General features: G+C 41.9%; 1 protein-coding gene across 1 annotated transcript in view; it reads right to left on the reverse strand.

Annotated features, from left to right (window-relative positions):
- thsd7bb (thrombospondin, type I, domain containing 7Bb) overlaps positions 1 to 24,525 on the reverse strand; it is a 112,817-nt gene that overhangs the window by 31,915 nt on the left and 56,377 nt on the right. The window contains exons 3-5 of the mRNA XM_060863954.1: positions 8,804 to 9,638; positions 6,534 to 6,782; positions 6,170 to 6,330 (exon numbers count right to left, since the gene is read on the reverse strand). Of these exons, the coding sequence (XP_060719937.1) occupies positions 6,170 to 6,330; positions 6,534 to 6,782; positions 8,804 to 9,638 (1,245 nt within the window). The remainder of the gene's footprint in view (positions 1 to 6,169; positions 6,331 to 6,533; positions 6,783 to 8,803; positions 9,639 to 24,525) is intronic.

A 24,525-nucleotide genomic window follows, 5' to 3' on the forward strand; every position in this document is an offset into this window, starting at 1 on the left:
TGCTAGTTTTACTTGATCTTAGTGCAGCTTTTGACACCATTGACCATGTTATACTACTTGATAGGCTAGAACATGTTGTCGGTGTTAAAGGGACAGCTCTCTCCTGGCTCAGGCCTTATTTGACAGATTGATACCAGTTCATAGATCTAAATGGTGACCACTCTAAACAAACTAAAATAATGTTCGGTGCTCCGTAAGGTTCTGTTTCAGGCAATTTGGTGCAATTATTCATAAACATGATATTAGCTTCCACTGCTATGCTGATGACACCCAGCTATATGTTTCAGATAAGTCAGATATGAGCTAATAAGATTGTTATTACTATTAAAGAATAGTTCTTAAGAAAACTATTAAAGAATAGTTCTTTAACATTAGACAGTCGATGCTTACTAATTTCCTCCTGCTTAACTCTGACAGACAGAAGTTCTTTAACTAGGACCACGAGCAGCCAGAAGTAAGCTTTCTGATTACAGAGTAACTCTGAATGGTCTTTCTATTACATAATGTACAGCAGTAAAAGACCTCGGTGTGATTATTGATACCGGTCTCTCATTTGAAGCTCACATAAATAATATCACAAGGCCTTCTTTCATCTCAGAAACATTGCTAAGATAAGAAATATGATGTCATTACATGATGCAGAAACACTAGTTCATGCATTTGTTACCTCTAGGTTGGATTATTGTAATGCTTTGCTGTCTGGATGTTCCTTATGTAGGAGCATAAACAAGCTCCAATTAGTCCAGAACACAGCAGCTAGAGTCCTAACTAGAACCAGAAGATATGAACACATCACTCCTATTTTATCCTTATTGCATTGGCTTCCAGTCAAGTTTCACATTGATTTCACATGTGAGGGGTGTGTGGGGTGAAGTGTGTGTGTGTGAGAGGGGTGTGGGGTGAAGTGTGTGTGTGTGAGGGGGTGTGTGGGGTGAAGTGTATGTGTGTGTGTGAGGGGTGAAGTGTGTGTGTGGGGGTGAAGTGTGTGTCTGTGTGTGGGGTGAAGTGTGTGTGTGTGTGTGTGGGGTGAAGTGTGTGTGTGTGTGGGGGTGAAGTGTGTGTGTGTGAGGGGTGAAGTGTGTGTGTGTGAGAGGGGTGTGTGTGTGAGGGGTGTGTGGGGTGAAGTGTGTGTGTGTGTGTGTGTGTGTGTGTGTGTGTGTGTGGGGTAAAGTGTGTGTGTGGGGGCGGTGTAAAGTGTGTGTGGGGGGTGAAGTGTGTGTGTGTGGGGGGGGTGAAGTGTGTGTGTGAGAGGGGTGTGAAGTGTGTGTGAGGGGGGGGGGGTGAAGTGTGTGTGTGTGGGGTGAAGTGTGTGTGTGTGTGAGGGGTGTGTGGGGTGAATGTGTGTGTGATGAGTGTGTGGGGTGAAGTGTGTGTGGGGGAGTGAAGTGTGTGTGGGGTGAAGTGTGTGTGTGTGTGTGAGGGGTGTGTGGGGTGAAGTGTGTGTGTGTGTGTGAGGGGTGTGTGGGGTGAAGTGCGTGTGTGGGGTGTGTGGGGTGAAGTGTGTGTGTGAGGGGTGTGTGCGGTGAAGTGTGTGTGTGTGTGTGGTGAAGTGTGTGTGTGGGGGGGTGAAGTGTGTGTGTGTATGTGAGGGGTGTGAAGTGTGTGTGAGGGGTGTGTTGGGTGAAGTGTGTGTGTGTGAGGGGTGTGTGGGGTGAAGTGTGTGTGTGAGGGGTGTGTGGGGTGAAGTGTGTGTGTGTGAGGGGTGTGTGGGGTGAAGTGTGTGTGTGAGAGGTGTGTGGGGTGAAGTGTGTGTGTGGGGGGGTGTGGGGTGAAGTGTGTGTGTGTGTGAGGGTTGTGTGGGCTGATTGTGTGTGTGGTGAAGTGTGTGTGAGGGGGTGAAGTGTGTGTGTGTGTGTGGGGTGAAGTGTGTGTGTGTGTGAGGGGTGTGTGGGGTGAAGTGTGTGTGCGTGAGGGGTGTGTGGGGTGAAGTGTGTGTGTGTGAGGGGTGTGTGGGGTGAAGTGTGTGTGAGAGGTGTGTGGGGTGAAGTGTGTGTGTGTGTGGGGTGTGTGGGGTGAAGTGTGTGTGAGGGGTGTGTGGGGTGAAGTGTGTGTGAGGGGTGTGTGGGGTGAAGTGTGTGTGTGAGGGGTGTGTGGGGTGAAGTGTGTGTGTGTGAGGGGTGTGTGGGGTGAAGTGTGTGTGTGAGAGGTGTGTGGGGTGAAGTGTGTGTGTGTGTGTGTGAGGGGTGTGTGGGGTGAAGTGTGTGTGCGTGAGGGGTGTGTGGGGTGAAGTGTGTGTGTGTGAGGGGTGTGTGGGGTGAAGTGTGTGTGAGGGGTGTGTGGGGTGAAGTGTGTGTGTGTGAGGGGTGTGTGGGGTGAAGTGTGTATGTGTGAGGGGTGAAGTGTGTATGTGTGAGGGGTGAAGTGTGTGTGTATGTGAGGGGTGTGAAGTGTGTGTGGGGTGAAGTGTGTGTGTGGGGTGAAGTGTGTGTGTGGGGTGAAGTGCGTGTGTGGTGAAGTGTGTGTGTGTGTGTGTGAGGGGTGTGTGGGGTGAAGTGTGTGTGTGGGATGTGTGGGGTAAAGTGTGTGTGTGAGGGGTGTGTGTGTGTGGGAGGTGAAGTGCGTGTGTGTATGTGAGGGGTGTGTGGGGTGAAGTGTGTGTGTGTGAGGGGTGTGTGGGGTGAAGTGTGTGTGTGTGTGTGCACTGAAGTGTGTGTGTGTGTGTGTGTGTGTGTGGGGTGAAGTGTGTGTGTGGGGGGTGAAAAGTGTGTGTGCGTGAGGGGTGTGTGGGGTGAAGTGTGTGTGCGTGTGTGAGGAGTGTGTGGGGTGAAGTGTGTGTGTGTGAGGGGTGTGTGGGGTGAAGTGTGTGTGTGTGCGTGTGTGAGTGGTGTGTGGGGTGAAGTGTGTGTGTGAGGGGTGAAGTGTGTGTGTGCGTGTGTGTGTGTGGGGTGTGTGGGGTGAAGTGTGTGTGTGCGTGTGTGTGTGAGGGGTGTGTGGGGTGAAGTGTGTGTGTGTGTGTGTGTGTGTGTGTGAGGGGCGAAGTGTGTGTGTGAGGGGTGTGTGGGGTGAAAAGTGTGTGTGCGTGTGAGGGGTGTGTGGGGTGAAAAGTGTGTGTGTGTGTGAGGGGTGAAGTGTGTGTGAGGGGTGTGTGGGGTGGTGTGTGTGTGAGGGGTGTGTGGGTTGAAGTGTGTGTGGGGTGAAGTGTGTGTGTGTGGGGGTGAAGTGTATGTGCGTGTGTGAGGGGTGTGTGTGGTGAAGTTTGTCTGTGTGAGGGGTGTGTGGGGTGAAGTGTCTGAGCGTGTGTGTGTGTGAGGGGTGTGTGGGGTGAAGTGTGTGTGTGTGTGAGGGGTGTGTGGGGTGAAGTGTGTGTGTGAGGGGTGTGTGGTGTCAAGTGTGTTTGTGTGTGTGATGGGTGTGTGGGGTGAAGTGTGTGTGTGTGAGGGGTGTGTGGGTTAAAGTGTGTGTGTGTGTGTGTGTGAGAGAGGGGTGTGTGGGGTGAAGTGTGTGTGTGTGTGAGAGGGGTGTGTGGGGTGAAGTGTGTGTGTGAGGGGTGTGTGTGTGAGGGGTGTGTGTGGTGAAGTGTGTGTGTGGGGTGAAGTGTGTGTGTGAGGGGTGTGTGGGGTGAAGTGTGTGTGTGTGAGGGGTGAAGTGTGTGTGTGAGGGGTGTGTGGGGTGAAGTGTGTGTGCGTGTGAGGGGTGAAAAGTGTGTGTGCGTGTGAGGGGTGAAAAGTGTGTGTGTGTGAGGGGTGAAGTGTGTGTGAGGGGTGTGTGGGGTGGTGTGTGTGTGTGAGGGGTGTGTGGGGTGAAGTGTGTGTGTGTGAATGGTGTGTGGGGTGAAGTGTGTGTGTGTGTGTGTGTGTGGGGTGTGTGTGTGAGGTGAAGTGTGTGTGTGTGTGTGTGTGTGTGTGTGTGTAGGGTGAAGTCTGTGTGTGTGTGTGTGGAGTGTGTGAGGTGAAGTGTGTGTGTGTGTGTGTGTGTGTGTGTGTGTGTGTAGGGTGAAGTGTGTGTGTGTGTGTGTGAGGGGTATGTGAGGTCCACAATGCTGTTGGCTTTGCGGATGCAGCGTGTGGTGTAAATGTCCATGATAGAGAGACGAGAGACTCCAATGATCTCAGCTGTCCTCACTATCCGCTAGTGATGGCCGAATGAACCAGCTCACCAAACCGGACTGATTCGTTCTAAACAGTTCGAGTCTTGAGTCAGCGCTGATCCACAAGTTACTGAAGTTACTCACTTTCGGTCATGCCTGACAGCCCCTCCGACTCTAAATAAACTAATAATCCGGAGTATATGTAACCCCTGTACACTGAACTGAGACATGTGCTGAGCTCGAGCTGTTGATACTGCGCATGCGTGAATACTGAACCGATACAGCGAATCATAGGTACAGAACTGAGAACTGTTTCTTTCAGACGCGTCCGAAAACCGATGAGCTGTTGATACTGTGCATGCTTGAATCACTGAACCGATACAGCGAATCATCAGTACACTGAACTGAGAACTGTTTGCTTCGGACACGTCCGACATACTGAGAACTGATGAGCTGTTGTTACTGCGCATGCGTAAATCACTGAACCGATACAGCAACAAAGGGAAATGATTATGATTTAATGTTTTATCAACGTATGAGCGTTTAACTCAGTTGCATTAGTTTTTGAAACAACTGATGGAGCGAAAGAAACATTTCAAAATGATACTTTTTTTGTAAGTTTTTGTAAGTTGATGAAGATTAGTTTATTAACTTTATATCTTTAAGACACGTAAAACACCCACGTTTGCACATCAATGCCTGTACTGGGTGTTTTAGTTGCAAAACTTAAATGTAAGAAACGTATTCAAGTAAAGTTATGATTACAAAGAAATTTTCAAATGTGTTAAATTGATTGTATTAATATCTGCCGGCAGTGGCGGGATGAAGGAATTTACGTCATTACGTTATTGTGAATGACGTCATTACGTCAGGACATAAAAGAACTGGTGAACTGGATTATTGAACTAGTTCATTAAAACGAACTGTCCGAAAGAACCGGTTTGCGGAAAAGAACCGAACTTCCCATCACTACTATCCGCTGCAGGGCCTTGTGATCCGAGATAGTGCAGTTCCCAAACCAGACAGTGATGCAGCTGCATGGCCAGGATGGGGGGAGGGAGATGTGCCTTTCTCAGCCTTCGTAAGAAGTAGAGACGCTGCTGGGCTTTCTTGGTGATGGAGCTGGTGTTGAGTGACCAGGTGAAGTTCTCTGCTAGATAAACACCAAGAAATGTGGTGCTCTTGATGATCTCTACAGATAATCCATCAATGTTCAGCAGAGAGTGGTCGCTCTGTGCTCTTCTGAAGGCAACAACCATCTCTTTAGTTTTATCAACATTCAGAGACAGGTTGTTGGCTCTACACCAGGCAGTTAGCTGTTGCACCTCCTCTCTGTATGCCGACTCGTCATTCTTGCTAATGAGACTCACCACGGTCGTGTAATTGGCGAACTTGATGATATAGTTCGATCTGTGCATTGCTATACAGTTGTAAGTCAGCAAGGTGAACATTCGACTGACCATGCAGCCCTGAGGGGCTCCAGTGATCAGTGTGGTGGGGCTGGAGATGATATCCCCAATCCGGACTGACTGAGGTCTCCCAGTCAGAAAGTCCAGGATCCATGTGGAAGAGAGATGATTGTGTTGAATGTTGAACTAAAGTCTATGAACAGCTTGTCTTGAGGCATGTAGGAACAACAGCGCTGCTCAGGGAAATGTTAAAGATGCCAGTGAAGACATCCACAAGCTGTTCTGCACATTCCTTGAGCACCCTGCCAGGAATGTTGTCTGGTCCAACAGCCTTCCGTGGGTTAACTCTGCATAAAGTTCTCCTCATTTTCAACAAATCTCCCGTCACTTTCATGGGCAGGTGAAGCGGTCTTGTAGTTTGTGATTTGTATGCCCTGCCATATGCGACGGGTATCTCTGCTATCCTGGAAGTGGCTATGGATTGTCTGGGTTTGTGAGCATTTTGCTCCTCTGATGGTTTACCCCATGCTGTTCTTGACATATGATATATTATATATGATTAAATTTTTTAACTTGCATGCAAAGCCACCAAAGAAGTGATGAATAGCATGGTATTAAGGAACCATTTCACAAAACATTACAGAAACAGCCATGCAATGATGATAATAAGAAAACCTTATGGTGCTGCACAGCAATTCAGCATTCCCAATGTTTATACGAGTGATGTTCTTACTGTGGGATTTTGTTGTGTTGGCAAATATCCTAACACAGTAGGCCTCCCGGGTCTGGATCCCACCTCCACATAGGAAACTGCTGTTGCCATGGCGATGGTCATGCTGACTAATAAGAGGTCTTATCTGACATGGACCCCAGTTCGTCAGCTTCCAGTCATACCTGTGTTTCAGCAATGATATCAGCAGTGAATATTACTCAATTCACATCACTCAATCCACATCATTATTGTTCCTTTTGCAGGTTAATTTTTTGTGATAAATATGTCCCAATCCTGCTGTTGGAGTATCTATTAGGTATCTCAGAAGGCCAAAACTAAAGGGATTAAATCATTTACTATATAATGGACATTTCTGATCATTTACCTGGGACAAAGTGGAAGCAACTCTTCCAGTGTGTTACAAGTCTCTACTTCTTCCAAGGCAGGACATTCTTCTCCTCCAGCAATAGGAACTTTCCTCACACTGCGCTTCCTGCTACGAAAGCCTGCTGATTGCTCTATTGCCCTACATGTTTTAGAGCACAGGCTCCATGCTGACCAAGCAGCAACGTCACAGTCTCTTGGCATCAAGCAAGAGCGAAAGTTTACACTGGTGCCAACATGGTCACAAAGACTGGAAAAGGAGGAAAAACTTATCTCATGATCATTATTCACTGTAGAGAACTGATCTAAGCCCAAAACATTCACAGTATTACATAAGACTCACAAAGAATAATTTCCAAAGTATATTTGTTAGATTTTAGAATTAATGACACATTTGTTACTCAATTGGTGAATTTCATCTATTCGCTCTGTCTGAATCTATTAGCTTTCATGCACAGTCCTATTACAATGACATTTAATCCTTAATAAACAAACAAACAAACAAATAAATAAATAAATAAATAAATAAATATAAATAAAACAGTGTCTTCAAAATCTTGTTTTTTTTATCCCAATAAAAATCTTGGTTAATTTTGAAGCGACTGGAGAACATTTGGACTTCACACCTGTTCTATTGTGCCCTTGAACTTTATATGCTCTACAAACAGGAAATCCCCGTAACAAGAGAAGAACAGCTTTAGATTTTGTGGGATCTCTCTCTGGTTGTGTGGAGGTGAATTGTCCCTGCTGAACCTGAATGGTGTTTCAGTATTTATTAAGAAGTATATTGAAAACATCAGCGTAGACATATTTGGTCTATTGCAAATTCATAAATACTGCATGAGCATAATATTTTCATGTGTAAAATTACACACTTTACATACATACTCTGCATGTATGTGTATGTGACTAATAAAATTTGATTTGATTTGATTATTTCTTACAACGATAACATAAATACACAGATATTCAGAAAAAAACAGAAAAGAAATTGAAGATTTAATGCGTTTATTATTTTAATTTGTGAATCATTTTTTAGTTCTTCTCATATGCAAATTTGATGCTGTGATAAAAGTAACAGCTACTACAGTTTATAGACACAATTAAGCCATAATTAATCAGTATAATTAACTGGTTGGGCTTTCCCAGAAATGTTAATTACTTTACTCTCTAATTACATTCTAATTGAACAACTAAATTTGACAGAGATGCTCACATTTTCTCAGTGTTAATATGATTGAGCTTCTCTTTGGACATTTTAATATGTATGCTAATGAACTCTCAAATAGGTTCTTTAAAGGATCATGAGAAAGTGTTGGAGTATCTATTGTTGGTTCATGGTACAGGATTATATTAAAATGTGGAGTTTTAGTGGCATCTAGTTTGCTCGTCCTGTATCGGAGTTTTGAGACGTGCTAACGTGGATCAAACATATTGGCTTGTAGGATATAACTGCTAGATGCATTCAATGCATGGTTCTAATTTAAAAAAATAAATGTAGTTTTTCGTAATTATACTTTAATAGTCATTTTAAAAATGTCCCCATTTTTCTCACCAATTTGGTCACATGCAAATTCCCACCCACCAGGTAGCTCTCCCATCATACAAAAGATACTAACCTAAGCTAAGCTAAGCTTAGGAAGAGTGAGGCAATGCGTTCCTCCTCTAACCCTTTGTTTTTATCCATGGCAGTGGCAGATGCTGTTGGTTCATGCAATATTGTTTTATTCTTACATCCCACACCTTTATATTGCATAACACTAGTCATAAGGTTTCGTGTGTATTTATCGCATTATGTGAGAAACAATATCTTAAAAATAGAGAGAAATTAATTTTTGGTGAGTATGGAAATCCTCATAATACACACAAATCACAACACACACACACACACACACACACACACACACACACACACACAGAAGACTGAGAAGATCTGTAAACAGACAGAAATATTCCTGCAGTCAGTTGGCATTTTCCAAACAGGCACAAACATTGGTATTCATTAGCTGTGAGTGTCAAAGGGCTTGGATGTATTATTTGCATATGCCGAGCTTGTAATGACCCAATGTGCAATAATTTGAAACAAAATATTCATACACATGCAACTGAAAGCAGATACAAGGGAACACATATACAAGACTGTCACCAGGTTGCAGTAAAAAACAGTTTTTATTGTATCTGTTAAGATAATTGCATGGTGCATGGGTATTTATGATTTATTTCATTAATTGTTTAGTGATTATTCATTCATTGATTGATTATTTAACTCACCTTAACATAGCGTTTTTGCCGTCACTTCTCACGCAACGAACTTGCCGTGTTTGGTAGCCGATGTGCATATCCCATGCTGCTTTGAGGCTTCTGTGATGATCATGGTGATGATGAAAGAGGAAATTCCCAGCATGCTGCTTGACGTTATGTGATGATTTGACCACTATGTGTCCACTCAGACTATTACTAAATTCAACTGTAGTCCTTCCACTAGGCATCAGGCCTTTGCGTCTGCAAGGACTCCACGGTCCTGCCCACAAGCTGTAGCTGTGTTTTTGTTGGTCAGAGGGACACTGGGCAACATTTTGACTACAGGGGCGGACCTGCGTGAGGCTCGGACATGGAGATCCACCATAAAGAGGCGGGGCTAACACCTGCCGTGTACGGTGCTGTAGAGCAGGAGCACAGGTACGGCTGCAAGATGACCAGTGAGAGAAGCTTGAAACAACACAGTCAAGCGGGCATGGCAGCAGACACGCCATTTCCAGCTCTGGGGTGGGAGAAAATGTTTCACACATATGAGAGCTCACGGTGGTGCCATTCAAATGAAGTACACAGATTGCAGTACGCTTCTGCAGGCCATTCTGTGCTGTCACACATTGCTCGGTAGCCAAGGGAGGAGTTGGAGAACATGGACCCCATGCAGATGTTTGCCATTCAAACAGCTGGCGCTGCCACTCACACACCTTCACACATGTGCGCTGGAGAGCTGGACGCTTCCAGAGCTGACAGTTGGATTGGTGTGTGCTCCAGCCTTCAGAGTGAACACAGAAGACAGAGCGAACCTGCAGGCCTGCAGAACCACACTCTGAAGCTTTGCACTCACTCCACATGCCTGTAACGAGAGTCAGAAAGGGAGAAACACAGTAATTGCTCTTTATTTTAGTTCTGTTCATGGTCTGAAACCTGTACACCTGTTTATTTACCAATTATCCAAGCAGACAGTCATGTGTCAGCAGTGCAGTACATAGTAATGAAACACGCCACAATAGTTATTGTGTTTAGCTATTGTTCAAATCATGCATTTAAATAATAACGGTATGTGACCTCAGTTACCATCTTATGGCTGTTGGCATCAAATGGGTTGGTTTGAGTATTTTTAACTGCTGATTTCAAGAGATTCTCAATGCCTCCTTCAGTTGTAGCCTATCCACCTCAAAGTTTAATGTGTTGTGCCTTCTGATGGTTTTAGGCTCATCTATGGTTGTAACAAGTGATTATATGAGTTACTGCAGCCTTGTAATTCTCCTCTAATCTATCTCTTCAACAAGGCATGCAGAAGTGCTGCATACCGGATGTATTTTGCACCATTCTGTGTTTATACTTTTTAAAAAATCTGCATTTTCTAAAATTCTCAAGCCATTCAGGTTGGAACCCATAACCATGCCACAGTCAAAACCACTGTGATCACACCTTTCAATATTCTGATGTTTGATATCAGAGGTGGGTAGTAACGAATTACATTTACTTTGTTACATTTACTTGAGTACATTTTTTGGGTAACTTGTACTTTTTGAGTATAATTAAAGATGCATACTTTTACTCTTACTCAAGTAGATTTTTAGTGGAAAAACTTTACTTTTACTTTGCTAAAATCGGCGGCGTTCCTCCGTTACTCAAATGTTAATAAATATGAGATTTAATAAATAATTAGTTTATATGACAAGTTTCGCGAGACATTGGAGAGGCTGCTTTGCGAGAGTATGCTGCGCATCTCCTGCTGAAGTTTAGCGCACCTTTAGTTGGAAGATGATTGCTGAAGCAGAGGAAGACGTTTGCGCTTTATCAAAGGCAGATCACCCGTGGCCTCAAATTAACTCTATATTTTCACTCCAAGATGTAAAAAATAATAGCTTTATAATGCAATGCATTCTGTGTGCACCAAAACAAACAAACATCGCAGCTTACAAGAATTCCAGCTCCAACCTAAAAAACACGTAGCGGTAAGTGTCAAAATTATGCCTATTTGATGGTAATTTGGTAACTATGGGCACTTTGACCTTAACGTAATACTACATTTCACACACTGTCTGAATGTTTTCCCTCATATACGCTCTCGTGCAATCCTGTGAACCCTACAAACAACACGTTCATGAACAAATGTTCATTATTGTCGTGACGAGACAAAGGCGAGTGAGGATCCAAGTGCAGTTCAGTCTTTTAATAAACCAAAACAAGAAACAGGCAAACAAACGGGCAGGCAAAACAGGGCAGAACACTGAGCACACAGGAAACAGGAACATCGACACCAACATACAACAACGACCAACAGCAGGGAAGTGAACAAACAGATTAGATATAGCAAACAGGAACCAATCACCAAGCAGAGACAATCAGCGACTAACACGATACACCTGGGGGGCAGATAGAGTGCAATTAGTGTCCATGGTAACCAATGAGTGGGTGGAGCAAACAATTAACAGCAAGGCAGACAGCAGACAGAAACAGGGCAAAACACAGACAGACTCATTACAATTATAAGCGTCTGCATTTTCAAATCCATGTTCCACAAAATAAATTGAATTGCATACTGTAAGATGTTTTGCATTTATACGCAAATCCTGACATCTCACTTAAGTTTTTTTTTACTTTTTTTTTCACTAAAGCGTAGAACATATACAAAATAAAAACGGAATTATATTTTGTTTTATCCATACCTAAAGAATACATGTACTTACTTATAAAATGTAATAAATGTAAGAATAAAGTAAATTAATCTTATTAATCTTATAAAGTATATATATATATACACTTCAACCTGTGTTTTATAATAGCAGAATAAAGAGACTTTTAAGGAGAGGTGTGTGAAAGCTCTCCAAGTAGTTTGAAAATCAGTGTTTTTGCTTCATATCAATCAGATGAGAAGTAACTAGTAACTAACTACTTGAGTAGTTTTTCATCGGATACTTTTTTACTCTTACTCAAGTAACTATTAAGATTTTTACTTTTACTCTTACTTGAGTAAATATTTCCATAAGTACTTGTACTTTTACTTGAGTACAGATTTTAGATACTCTGCCCACCTCTGTTTGATATGAACACGATCTGAAGCTCTTGATCTGTAGCTGTATGCTTTTTATATACTGCACTGATGTGATTGGTTGATTGTATAACTATATTATCAAACAGATGTGTATTCCTAAGATGTGTATTCCTGTGTAAATAGTGAAGATAGAAGATATATTATATATGAATACATGAAAATCATGATTCCATATGGAGAGGAAAACAACATTACTCTAAAATATTACATCAGTGTAACCCAGTCTACTATATTAGATTAGTATCACTGTAATAAGAGAGCAGGGGTGGAGGGGGATTGGGGGGATTGGGCATTTATAGAGATTATAGGGCTCATACCGAAACTGAATGCTTTCTAGAGACTAAGAAAGTATGACATCATCATCTGTTAGACCACATGGAGAGTTAAGGCTTGAGGATCATATCGTCAAATCCCCAATTCTCTAACCACAGCCACAGGAGGTCATATCAGAGTGTGAAAACAGGTCCAATAAGAAAAAGAGGTACATGGACATGGAGAATACATTTAATATTGTAAGCTTCAAACAGGCATCTCAACTAGGCTATGTTCTTGTGCATATTATCATTTATTTAAAGAATAATCTCTATTATCCTTTGATATGGGATCTTTCTTATTATAGAAAATAATTCAGACACAGTCATCTCAAATTGATTTATTTATATTTTACACTGAAAATAAAAACAGTGAATCTACTGTTAACATGTTAATTACTACATGAAAACTACCTCGAAAGCATTTCTGCTCATTGCCTTCTATTACATGCTGTTAATTACTCCTAATGAGCTGGTTGTGCTTTAGCCTAATATTATTTAAACTACCCTTGGTGAAAGATATAGCCCTGTTATAACCAAGATAATGCTGGGACGTGCGATAATGCTAAAGTTGGCTGTCAGAGTGGGACTTGATTACTTAATTTCAGTACATTTCCTAAGATATGGTTGGGCAGATTTTATAATATTGGGCTCATTAAATCTCAATGCTGAGTATTGCATCTGTACTGGTAATGGTTTAAATATACTGCTAGCAATGGGTGAATTAGGCACCTAAAGCTTTAAGAAGCTGTAAAGCTTAGTAATATAAAAGAGAAATTCATCTTTTGGAGTCTACAAAATTTCCAGCACTATTCACTCAGCAGAATTTTTCATTTGGCAAGTACCCGAATAACAAAAGACACATTATCAAGCCCAAAAGGCATTACTTAGTATTTTATTAAACCTCAAGAAAACATAAGTTCCTCCATGGTACAGTTTATTGGATTCAAAGGTGTTCAGAATTGTTCAAAATGAGTCTTTAAATAATTCTGCACAGCCAGCTTTCTCATATGCAACTGAATGTGGTCTCTGATTCTTTAAAGTTCACTCCTGCTCTTAGACCAGTGAACTGACATGTGAACTGACTTTAACTATATCCACAAATAATGTATTTATTTGTAATGTTTAGCTAATAAAATCTAATTAGTCACAACTGGCCGTATACATACATGAACCAGACCAAATATCAAAATGCTCTGACTGTACAGTGATTGTTGGCACCAGAAAGTTTTTTATGACTAACTATTGAGAAACTGCTGGTCTGCTGGCAGTTTAACATACAACAGTTTCTATAGTAAGGTGTGAAAAGCAAAATGCACTGTAAACAGAATCTGAGTCAGAAGAATTTCTTCAACCAAATAAGTAATTGAAAAATAAACATGTGCAATCAGTCAGGCTCGCACCAGTAATCAGGAAGGATCAATAGGCTTGGAAGATTGCAGGAAACAATTTCAGAATAATTGTTAAATGAAATATGCCATAGTAGTTCACAAACGAATGCAAAGCAATATGAGTCAAATATAAAAAACAGTTATGGTGAAAAATGTGTTTCTTTAAAAAGACAAGTGTCCAGCCTTTGGAAGACAGACACAATCCTAAAGCTCCTGAAGGCAAATTCCTTGCTCACTCCATCAGTAAGACTGTTGGCATGGTAGCAGCAAGCAGACAGATGGAGAGAGAGAAAGGGGAAAGGGACCATTCTCTTGCCAATGTACATGTTAGAGGAAAAGAAACGAATTACTGCTTTAGGTGGGTGAAAGATAAAAAAAGAGAATGATAATTATGTGCAACGGAGGCAACGAATCAAATCCTACAGAACTGTATAAAGCTTAGTATAACATCCATTCAGACATCAGGTTTGTAAGCTAATCTGGTGTCTGGTTGTGTTTGTTATACTGTATATTATTTATGTAAGTGTGTGTGACTGATGTTTCTAATTGATTTATTCTGGCATTGATTTATTGACATAAGATTCTGTTATGACAATTTCTGAGCTGACACCTGTCTCTGTGGCTTTATATTATTATATTCATATTATACTGTATATTTATGGTATATTTATGATTAGATGTCATGAATCTTTACAAAATATCATGACAGTGACGTGATGGTTATTCATTTGTTCATTCTCTTCATGCTTTATACTAAATACTTTATCAGCTGCACCACCATGCACCTGAGAAAGAGAGAGTTCTTTAAATAAATTAAACACTACAGGCTGAACTCACCTGCAGAGACAAAGGCACCACCTTCGCCCAGTATATCACATTGGTTATTTGTTTGGACAACCTAATTCGCAGTTGGCCCCCACGCTCACATATCTCATTGGAACCCATCAGCTGTTGGTGGACGCGTCATTGTCGGTCCTCAATGGACAACCACAACCGTCCAAGGTCACAGGTATGCTTCATGTCCAGAGAAGTATGACCTCCGCGTTCCCAAGGTGAGCCCCTGTGATCATCCTCAAAGTTAAATATTGACTGAATTAATTCTCCATGGTAATACTACCTACCCTGTCTTAGTTCTAATAGATTTGGGGTCCACAATTATCAGAAAAAAACATTATCCACTGTCAACTGGTGGAAGATCTACAACTCCACACCATCCCATGCACCATTTCCCTGAGAATTAAAGTGGATGACAAACCCATAGGGGATGGCCTCATCACACACCAAACTATTTAATTCACAATACAAGTGGGTCTTTTTCACATGGTGAAAATAATATTGTTTGTCACATTCACCCCTACTAACCAAATAATTCTTGGATCCGCCTGGCTTCAAGACCACAACCCACAGATATCATGGCCTCACAAAGCTGGTCATCATACTGCCAGTGTATTAATCACCTGCTCACACTCCCCACTCATATCATGTCAGTTGAGAGTCTTAAGACCGACAAACAACTGGCCATCCCTGGTGTTTATCATGACTTAATGGAGGTATTCTGTAAGAAACGGGCCATCCAGTTTCCCCTGCATTACCGTGGTGACTGCACCATTGAACATCTCCCTAACGCTGCCCTACAAGGGTCTGATTTACCTCCTGAAACTAAGGCTATGGAAGAGTACCTAGAGGAAGCACAAACAGCCAGCTTTATCAGACCCTCCAACTCTCCAGCTGCTGCAGGATATTTTGTTGTGGAGAAAAAGCATGGTAGAATAAGGCCTTGCATGGGTTGAATGCCATTACAGTCAGATATTCTTGTCCTCAGCCCCTAGTTCCCTTAGCTCTTAAACAACTCCGGGAAGTGCGAATCTTCACAAGATTGTCTTTGCGCAGTGCTTATAACTTGATCCAGATAAGGTATGGGGACGAGTGGAAAACTGCCTCTCTCACCTAGGAAGCACTAGGGAGCACTATGAATATCTTGTTATGCCAAAGTCCTGTAAACACCAACTGTTTGTGAAAGGCTAAAAAAGTTAATTCCACCGTAATACTGTCATGTTCTTAGGATATAATATTAACCTGCTAAAAGGATGAGAACTTTAGGAGAGTGTGTGCATGTGCTTGATAAGATCTGACCTTGCTGAGATGAATGGGAGGTCACATAAACACAAATGAATACACACATATCAACACACACACACACCAGACAACAAAAGCACACACCTATGGTACAAAAGGGAATGCTGAAACACTAGAATTTGCCTCTTCACTGTGTAGACTTGGCACTCTTTAGACACCTTTTGCTGCAGCAAAATAAAATTCTTTCTTTACTTCTGTGCTTTTACCACCACCTCTGAGTCTGAGTGTTTTTTACATGTAAATCAAAACCACAGTCCTCAGACATAAAACAATTTGTCGACTCCTGCTCCGCCCACGTTGTCATGGTGCTGGTTTGTCTGGGTGATTCTGGTGAAATTCAGCAGTTAGAGAAAGAGAAGTAGGAGAAGTATATTTTTGGAATTAACCGATGATTGTTCTTCAGGGCAGGGGGGCACGGTGGCTTAGTGGTTAGCACGTTTGCCTCACACCTCCAGGGTTGGGGGTTTGATTCCCGCCTCCGCTTTGTGTGTGGAGTTTGCATGTTTTCCCCGTGCATCGGGGGTTTCCTCCGGGTACTCCGGTTTCCTCTCTCGGTCCAAAGACATGCATGGTAGGTTGATTGGCATCTCTGGAAAATTGTCCGTAGTGTGTGAATGCGTGAGTGAATGAGTGTGCGTGTGTGTGCGCCCTGCAATGGGTTGGCACTCCATCCAGGGTGTATCCTGCCTTGATGCCCGATGACGCCTGAGATACTGTAGGCACAGGCTCCCCGTGACCCGAGTTTGGATAAGCAGTAAAAAAATGAGTGAGTGAGTGAGTGTTCTTCAGGGCCGTATCCCTCCCATTTGACCAGATACTGTAGATGGCCCCTGAATCTCCTGGAATCAAGGATAGAATTGACCAAGTAGGCCCTAGCTTTATTTACCTCTATGGGAGGTGGTGGTGGTGGGTGGTTGTTGTTGGAATTTCTGGTGTGGGCAGGTTTGTGGAGGGTGTAATATGGTAGCTCGCAGGCAGTTATAGTTGATAAGTTACCGGGTTAATTTGTCTTACTATTTTAAATGGGCCTATGTACCTGGGGTTGAGCTTGCAAAATGATGTCTTAAGCCGTAGATTTTTGGTGGATAACCAGACTTGCTGTACAGGTTGATACTGGGGATGAGGGTGCCTTCTAATGTTTGCCTGAATGCACTGGTTATTAATTGCCCTTTGCAGTCTCACATGAGTTGGAACCATTCATCGACCAATGGGATATCCGACGGTTCACCTGACCAGGGGTTGCTGGTAACCAAGGATGCATTTAAAAGGAGTCAGGCCAGTGGGATAAGGGTATTCTCGACATTTTCTGCCCATGGGAGAAATTACTCCATTGGTTCTAATTGTTGGTTAATAAGTGCACAGATATCGTCCTAGCTTCTGGTTTAACCGTTCTGCTTGTCCATTGGATTGTGGATGATAGCTTGACGATAAACTGACATTAATTCCCAGTTTTTCACAGAATGCGCTCCAGACCCAGGACATAAACTGTATTTCTCTGTTGGACACAATGTCCTCTGGAATACCATAGTTTCGGAACACATATTCAAATAGAGCTTTGTCTGTCTACATAGCCACAGGCAAATTTTTTAGGGGAATCAATTTGTAGGCCATTGAAAAGTGGTCGACCGCCACAAGGACCAAAGTCTACCATCATGTGGGTCCAGGGACGCTGAGGTATTGGGAGCGATTCTAGGAGAGCAGCAGGTAGTTGGCAGGAGGTGCGTGTTTGGGCACAAATGGGGCAAGCCTCGACGAAAGTTTTAACATCTACTGACAATGCTGGCCACCAGAAGGCATTGTGAAATAGTTTGTACGGTTCTCTAAATACCTGGGTGTCCGGAACTCTGAGAGGAGTGGACCCATCCCATAGTACGCTGTCTGAGATCTATAGGTACATACTTTAATGTGGGTGGACATTCAGGTGGGGGCGGTTCATCTTGTTGTGCCCACTGAATTTCCTCCATGATATCCCATTGTATGGGTGCTATAATCAAGTGGGTGGGAAGGATAGGTTCAGAGTTTGACCTTTGACATAAAGGGTCATATCAACGGGATAGAGAATCTGCCTTGCCACTCTTGGTGCCTGGTTGATAGGTAACAGTGAATTGGAATTGTGAAGAAAAGTGCTCACCTTGCGTGAATTCAGATGTTTAGCATTTTGGATATACCGTAAAACTTCAAATAATAGCCCGGGCTTCTATTTACCCAAATCGCCAAACTGCACCGGCTTGTATTTGAAACAGGCGTCTATAAGAGACAGGCCTTTAATTTAGTGTTGAGATGTTCAAGCATGACAGTAGAAGGTTACATTCTACTAAGGTTATATTACGTTTTATTCATAATTTATAGTTGTGCGTCTTCTGACTGAAAAGTCATTGCGCTTCAGGAATTTGTCCAGCCAGCCAGCGCTTGCAGTAAAACTCTCCTCATCCCTGCTGTCACTCACTGTTGCATACACTTCTTTTGCCTTGGCCCTGATCATTTTACGTGAGACTCTGAGATGCTTTGCCCGCATGCTGTGGATCCACTCACACACGCTCACCTCCAGCTCTTCACTGGCCTTCTTCCTCCCTCCACCTCACAGTCTGGCCCTTTTGTCATCTTCCTCGGACAGACGTTGCAGTTCAGCTTTATTTTTACGCCATTCTCGCACTCTCTTTGGATCAACCGAGAAATGTCTTGCCGCTGCTTCTCCCGAATTGTTTTCAGCAAATTTGACAACTGTCAGCTTAAATGTCAAATCATACTTTTTTCTTTTTGTCTCCATGGGGGTATTGAGAGAATTAAGAAAAACTGAAGACTAAAAGAAAGTTCGTTAACCTCTTTGTTATGTTGCCATAGTGATGAGTCGTTCATGAACGGTTGCATATGTCATGTGAAATCTAATCAAAACATAGAACAGACGATCTGACGGGTTTTAGAAGATCAAATACAACCCGATACTAAAAAACAGACCAGGCCTCTATTTGAGACTGGCCTTTATTTACCCAAACCTGTCGTCACACCAGGCGTTTAAAAGAGACAGGCGTCTATTTGGGACTCGGCTATTATTTGAAGTTTTACGGTATTCATGATGTTTTTGTAGTCTGTCAAGATGTGAAATGGATGTTGGGCCCCCTCTAGCCAATATCTTCATTCCTCTAGAGCCTCCTTTATGGAAAGTAGCTCCCGGGTTCCCACATCAAAATTTGCTTTGGCTAGGGTAAGTGTTCTTGAGGAAAATGCACATAGATGAAGCATGGCAGGAACCCCATGATGTTGGGAGAGCATGACTCCTATACCACAGCATGAGGCATCAACCACTACTACAAACGGCAGGTTAGTATCAGGATGTCGTAGAATAGGGGCTGTGGTAAACTGGTCCTTGAAGTTTTCAAAGGCCTTCTGCACTGCATCTGACCACTGTAAATTGCAGGGTGTACCACATAGCAGAGATGTGAAAGGTGCGGCCACTGTTGCTGCGGGTAAAGTGCCCTGCCTCCAATGCCTCCGTGATATAGTCCAAGAGAGTAGTTAAGACCCATAGGTGGGAAGGAGTTTGGGAACAAAACAATGGCACAATCCCAAGGCCAGTGAGGTGGTAGTGTAGCTACTTGTGATTTACAGAACACTTTCCTCAGATGCTGATATTCCCTGGGTATACAAATGTTTTGACTCTTGTTGGGGCTATCAAAGGTGTTAGTATAACATGGGAGCTTTCAGACACCGGTTAAAACAAGGTGGAGACCAACATAAGAGTTCCTTGGTCGACCATGAAATCTGTGGGTCATGATCTCAGAGCCATTGGAATCACAGAGTGATTTGGTTAACTGGGGAGGATGTGATAAACAGGACCCCTTTCTCTGTATGATAAAGTCCTAGGTGCAAGGTAATAGAAGGGGTTTTTTGAGTGAGGAAGCTGTGTGAGTGGGGAATAGCTTTTTCTGGGCAGTGGTAGCATATGTGTCCAGCTTGGCTGCACTAAAACAGAAATGATGGCAGAGGTGCCATTGGCACTCTTCAGCGGATACCTGGATGGGATACTTGCATGGGCTTTGGTGTTCCTTCAGCAGGAAGCTCTTGTGTAAGTCGCAAGCTGGATGGCCGGTTATGGATGAGGTTGTCTAGTCGAATGGCTGGTGAAATATATCGTAGCATACGGCTGTTTATCGGTGTCTTATGTAGCGGCGGCCCAATCCAGGGCTTTTCCAGTGAGGAGAGACATAAGGGAAGCACACTTCACCACATCCTCTTGGTAGGCATCTGGCTGGTAGTTAAAAAATATATTGCATTGATGAAGAAATCCCTTACAGTGATCAGCTTATCTATAGAACTTTTTCGGGCACACCATGCATACATATTCCATCCTGAGAGGGTTACGTAGCATTCGGAGGAGGTAAGTCTTTGTGTTCTGAAACGTGATTAATTCCTCCTGGTACGCTGTTAATTGTTCTCCTTGTTGATCCACCAGGGCTTGTAATTGCATTACGTCCGCTGGATCCATGGGGGCTACATTACAGTATCCTGTAATGATGGAGTACATGAATGCAGAATGATAAACAGCTTTATTAACAAAGCAGGCAAACAGATCCAAATCGAAAAAGCAAAGTCTTAGACCGGAAATACAGGCAGGAAGGTCGAAAAACACAGGTAAGCAGTCAGCAAGGCAAAGGTCCAGGCGAGGGCAAGGCAAACAGAGAGTAACCCAATAAACACTGGCAATGGTCATAAACTGAAGAAAAACATTAAGCAATAGGCAAAATAAGGCTTGGTACACACAGAGAGACGATACTTTGTGTGGTGTGTATAGTGCACATTGCTTAAATACCCGGAAGGAACACAGAAGTTAGTATTATTTATTTACATATTTATTTTTACAGTTCCAAAAAATAGTAACATGAATTTGCAAGGTGTGTGGTGTTACTTTTTTGTTTATGTGGTATTATTTATTTTATTTTATGTGGTACAATTTATTAGTTTGAAGATGAAGAGGATTTCTTACAGAATGTACTGTATATGTCCATGTGTACCTGTTATAAGAAGCCTGTAACTTCTTAATCATCTAAATAATTCAAGGAATGATTTTGTTCATAGAAGACCTTTAAACCTGATGTCAAAAAAAAGAAAATGTACATGGTATTGTAGGTTTAGTGGGCCATAAGTAAAACATAATAAGAATCAAAATGAAGAAACTATAAGCTATTTTTTCTGTTAAGTGTTTTAGTTTATTTATTTAAGAAATCAAAAAGCAAACAAACAAGCAAAATAATAACACTCAACCTTCCTTAATGATATTACTGGTTTGGTTTTAATCAGTGGCTTATTCATTAAAGTGGAGTGCATATTTATAATCAACTAACTTATTCCACTGCTTCTACTCTTCTCTGCATGAACAATAGTTAAGTTTCTAATATTTGCTCATGCATAATCACTTTAAAAGCATACATTATTATGAATTTAACAAGCAAGCAATGGAGTCAAATTAGCGAGAGCAAAGGGCGATTGCTGTAGGAGAGAAAAGTACTAGGAAACATGATTTCAGAATAAAACAAATTAGAACTGGAAGAATTATGCACTGCAGAGCATTAATTAGACTATAATGTAGGAAATCTTTATAGCTATGGTTATGGGGCTGGTAATAGCATACAGATGGAATTCAGGCTTGAGCGACCTTGTTTTAGTATAGAGGATAAATAATGCGTCTCATATTGGCACAATATTTCATGCCTGCTCTGTCAGTCAGGCTGTTGTCAAAGTAATGGAAGGCAGACAGATGGAGAGACGGGGAAAGGGAAAGAGGAGCATTCATTTAGCACTGTAAGTGTCACCGAGCTTTGATGGGGTTAGTATGAGGACAGCAGAGGCATGCCTGATACTAAGCGTCTGAATTGAACAGGTCATTGGATTTTATATGGAGTTGAAGAAAGTGGAGTAAAAAAAGAAACAAGGTTTAAATAGTGCTATCTTTCAGTTACACTTCATGTTATATCACATCCCTCTGAACTGGCAGCTTGTAGAGTATATCCTTTGGAAGTATCATTTAAAAAGGCAGATATATTTAAAAATGTTATATGATGATATGTGGATCAACAACCCTATAAACAATGCTTACCTTGGTTGTCACAAGTAAGGAAACCTTAATGGATCTACATTCCATTCCCCATGAACATCACCACATCTATATGTGCTTGTTCAACATCGCATTACAAGGTTTCCTGCTATATTAAAATGCACTCTTTTCGGAAGAATTTCCATCACATTAGTGAGTTTGGGCATGTAATTCTTGAGACTCTTGCAGCATTCTAGTTCATAAACAAGGTCAGGGCTCTGTGCAGGATAATTGTGGTCTTCCACTTTACCCATAACACACCATGTCTTTATTGTGCACAGGAGCATTGTCATGCTAGTACAGGGTTTGAGTCTCTTACTTCCAGTGAAGGGGAGTCTTAAAGTTACAGCATTCAAAGAATTACATCTGTGTAATAGTCAGGTGTCTGTATACTTTTGGCCATGTATTTTATGTAGAATAAAAGCTTACAATAAATAAAGAAGATGAGCATGTACAATAGATAAAGGAAGTAAGAGTGATAGGTGACTGAGAATAATAGTGATCAGTAATAGATAACTGGGAATAATAGTGATCAATGATAGGTAATTGGGAACAATGGTGACCATTAAGAACAACAATGATCAGTGATTGGTCACTTGGAATAATAGTGACCAGTAGGAATATTGGTGATTAGTGATTTTTCACTGTGAAAAACTACCAATATTAATAAAGCTAATCAATAATTTGCCCCTGTAAACAATGGTGACCAGTCTTAATAATGTTGATCAGTGATATAGGTTACTGTGGACAATGGTGACCAGTGATTGGTTGTTTGGGAACAGCCAGATTTTACACACTGGTAGTGATTCTATGGAACCTGCTTTGTGAACTTGTATATAAACATCATTTGTGATAAAGAACTGTATTGAGTACAGGACTGTTCCTAAGGTCTGTTTAAAAAGTCTCTGGATGTTTTTCTTAATATAGAGGCACTAATTAAAAATAGGTTTCAAGTGTGTTTAAAAAATGCTACTTCAAAACTTTCTATATTCTAAATTGTTCTGATATTAACAGTAAAAGTTCTAGGGAGTGAATAACTAAAAACTTTCCCAATAGTCATTGTAAGTTATCGGGTCTTTCAGACTTATTTATCAAATCAATTACATTTCCATCTTTGTACATATCCAGTTAATTATTAATACTAGAAATAATAAAATAATTAGAACCTTTTAGGCATGACATTAATGTGACTTAGTTATTTTGTAGAATGAATTCAGTTTGCCTTGCTGTGCTGCCCTTTACTCACCATGGTTTCTATTCACTTTTTAAATATCACCTCTGCATCCCAGAACCCATTTTCTGGTGCACAGCAATTTAATGCACTGCATGCACTTTCTCACTCAAAGTGAGCTTTTGAAAACCTCTCTCTTCACAATAAAACTACAAAACTGTACTTACTCAGAACCGAGCCTTTCTACCTTCCTATTCTCTATGTGCTAATGGATAATATGGGCACTTTTTCTTTAATTTTTGTTGTGCAGTTACTTTGTACATGCATCACACAGTATAAAACTGCTTTCAAGTCTCTATCAATGAGTACATTACAACTATTTCACTAGGTTACTGACTTAGGACACCATCAACATAACTAAAGCTTGTTCAGGGTTTTTTGAATATACACATAAAACAGGAAGTTTCAGGAAGTTGTAAATATTCACCCATCGTTTGAAGATAGCCAGTGACTCAGCTCTACAGACATCTAGGGGAAGTTCATTTCACCACCTTGATGAAAGAACAGAAAAGATTCTTGATGTAGCTCTAAGGTAGTGAGGTGCAGTTTGATTGATAAGAGCTTTGAGGCAAGAGGGAGGGTGGGGTGGTATGTGAGAACTTAAGCAGGTTGAAAACAAGTCATGCAGCTGCATTTTGGATCATTTGCAGAGGATGAATTGCGTTCATAGGTAGACCTGACAGCAATTAGTTGCAGTAGTCCAGTCTTGAATTGACAAGAGACTGAACAAGTACCTGAGCAGCCTGTGTGTACAAAAATGGCAGAATCCTTCTGAATTTGTAAGGACAGTTGATTGTCCATGGTTACCCCAATGTTGCAAGCCAAGACTGAAGGGGAGATCAGATCATGTGCAGAGATTTGCAAGTTCCAGACCTGGGGATGAATCACCTGGATGATTATCAGTTCAGTTTTGCTGGGATTGAGTTTCAAATGATGAGCCATCATCAACAAGATGTGTCTGCCAGCCATACTGAGAGCCATGGTATCTGAGGGAGGGAAGGAGAATATAAATTGGGTGGGATCGGCATAGCAGTGGTAAGAGAACCCATGCGATGAAATAACTTCTCCAAGAGAGTGATCATACAGGGAGAAAAGGAGAGGACCAAGTAATGATCCCTGTGGGACAGAAAACAGATGAAGCTTGGCTGATCTAGCAGCAGGTAGTATAGGGTAAGAGGCAAGATCTGGCTCGAGTTGTGATTTCTTTCACTTCCTCTCTGATGATCTTAGTTCTCTTCTATTGCTTTGCAACACATCTGATAGCCAGGGAGCAGAACAAGAACTCTTCTTGGGTTTAGTGGACAGAGAACAGAAATCGTCCATAGTTGAGGAAAGAGAGGAAAGGAAAGTGTCTTTGGATTAGTCCAAGGATAGTGAGATGGAGTCAGGATCAGGAAGCTACAGAAAAAGGGAAGATAGTGTGAAGGTTTCCACGGGGAAGAGAAAGATAGTGATAGTGACGGATACCAGGTGATGGTCAGAGATGTGAAGTGAGGTAGCTGTCATGTCTATAGCTGGGGAA

Source organism: Tachysurus vachellii, chromosome 1 (genome assembly GCF_030014155.1).
Source record: "Tachysurus vachellii isolate PV-2020 chromosome 1, HZAU_Pvac_v1, whole genome shotgun sequence".
Classification (NCBI taxonomy): Eukaryota; Metazoa; Chordata; class Actinopteri; order Siluriformes; family Bagridae; genus Tachysurus; species Tachysurus vachellii.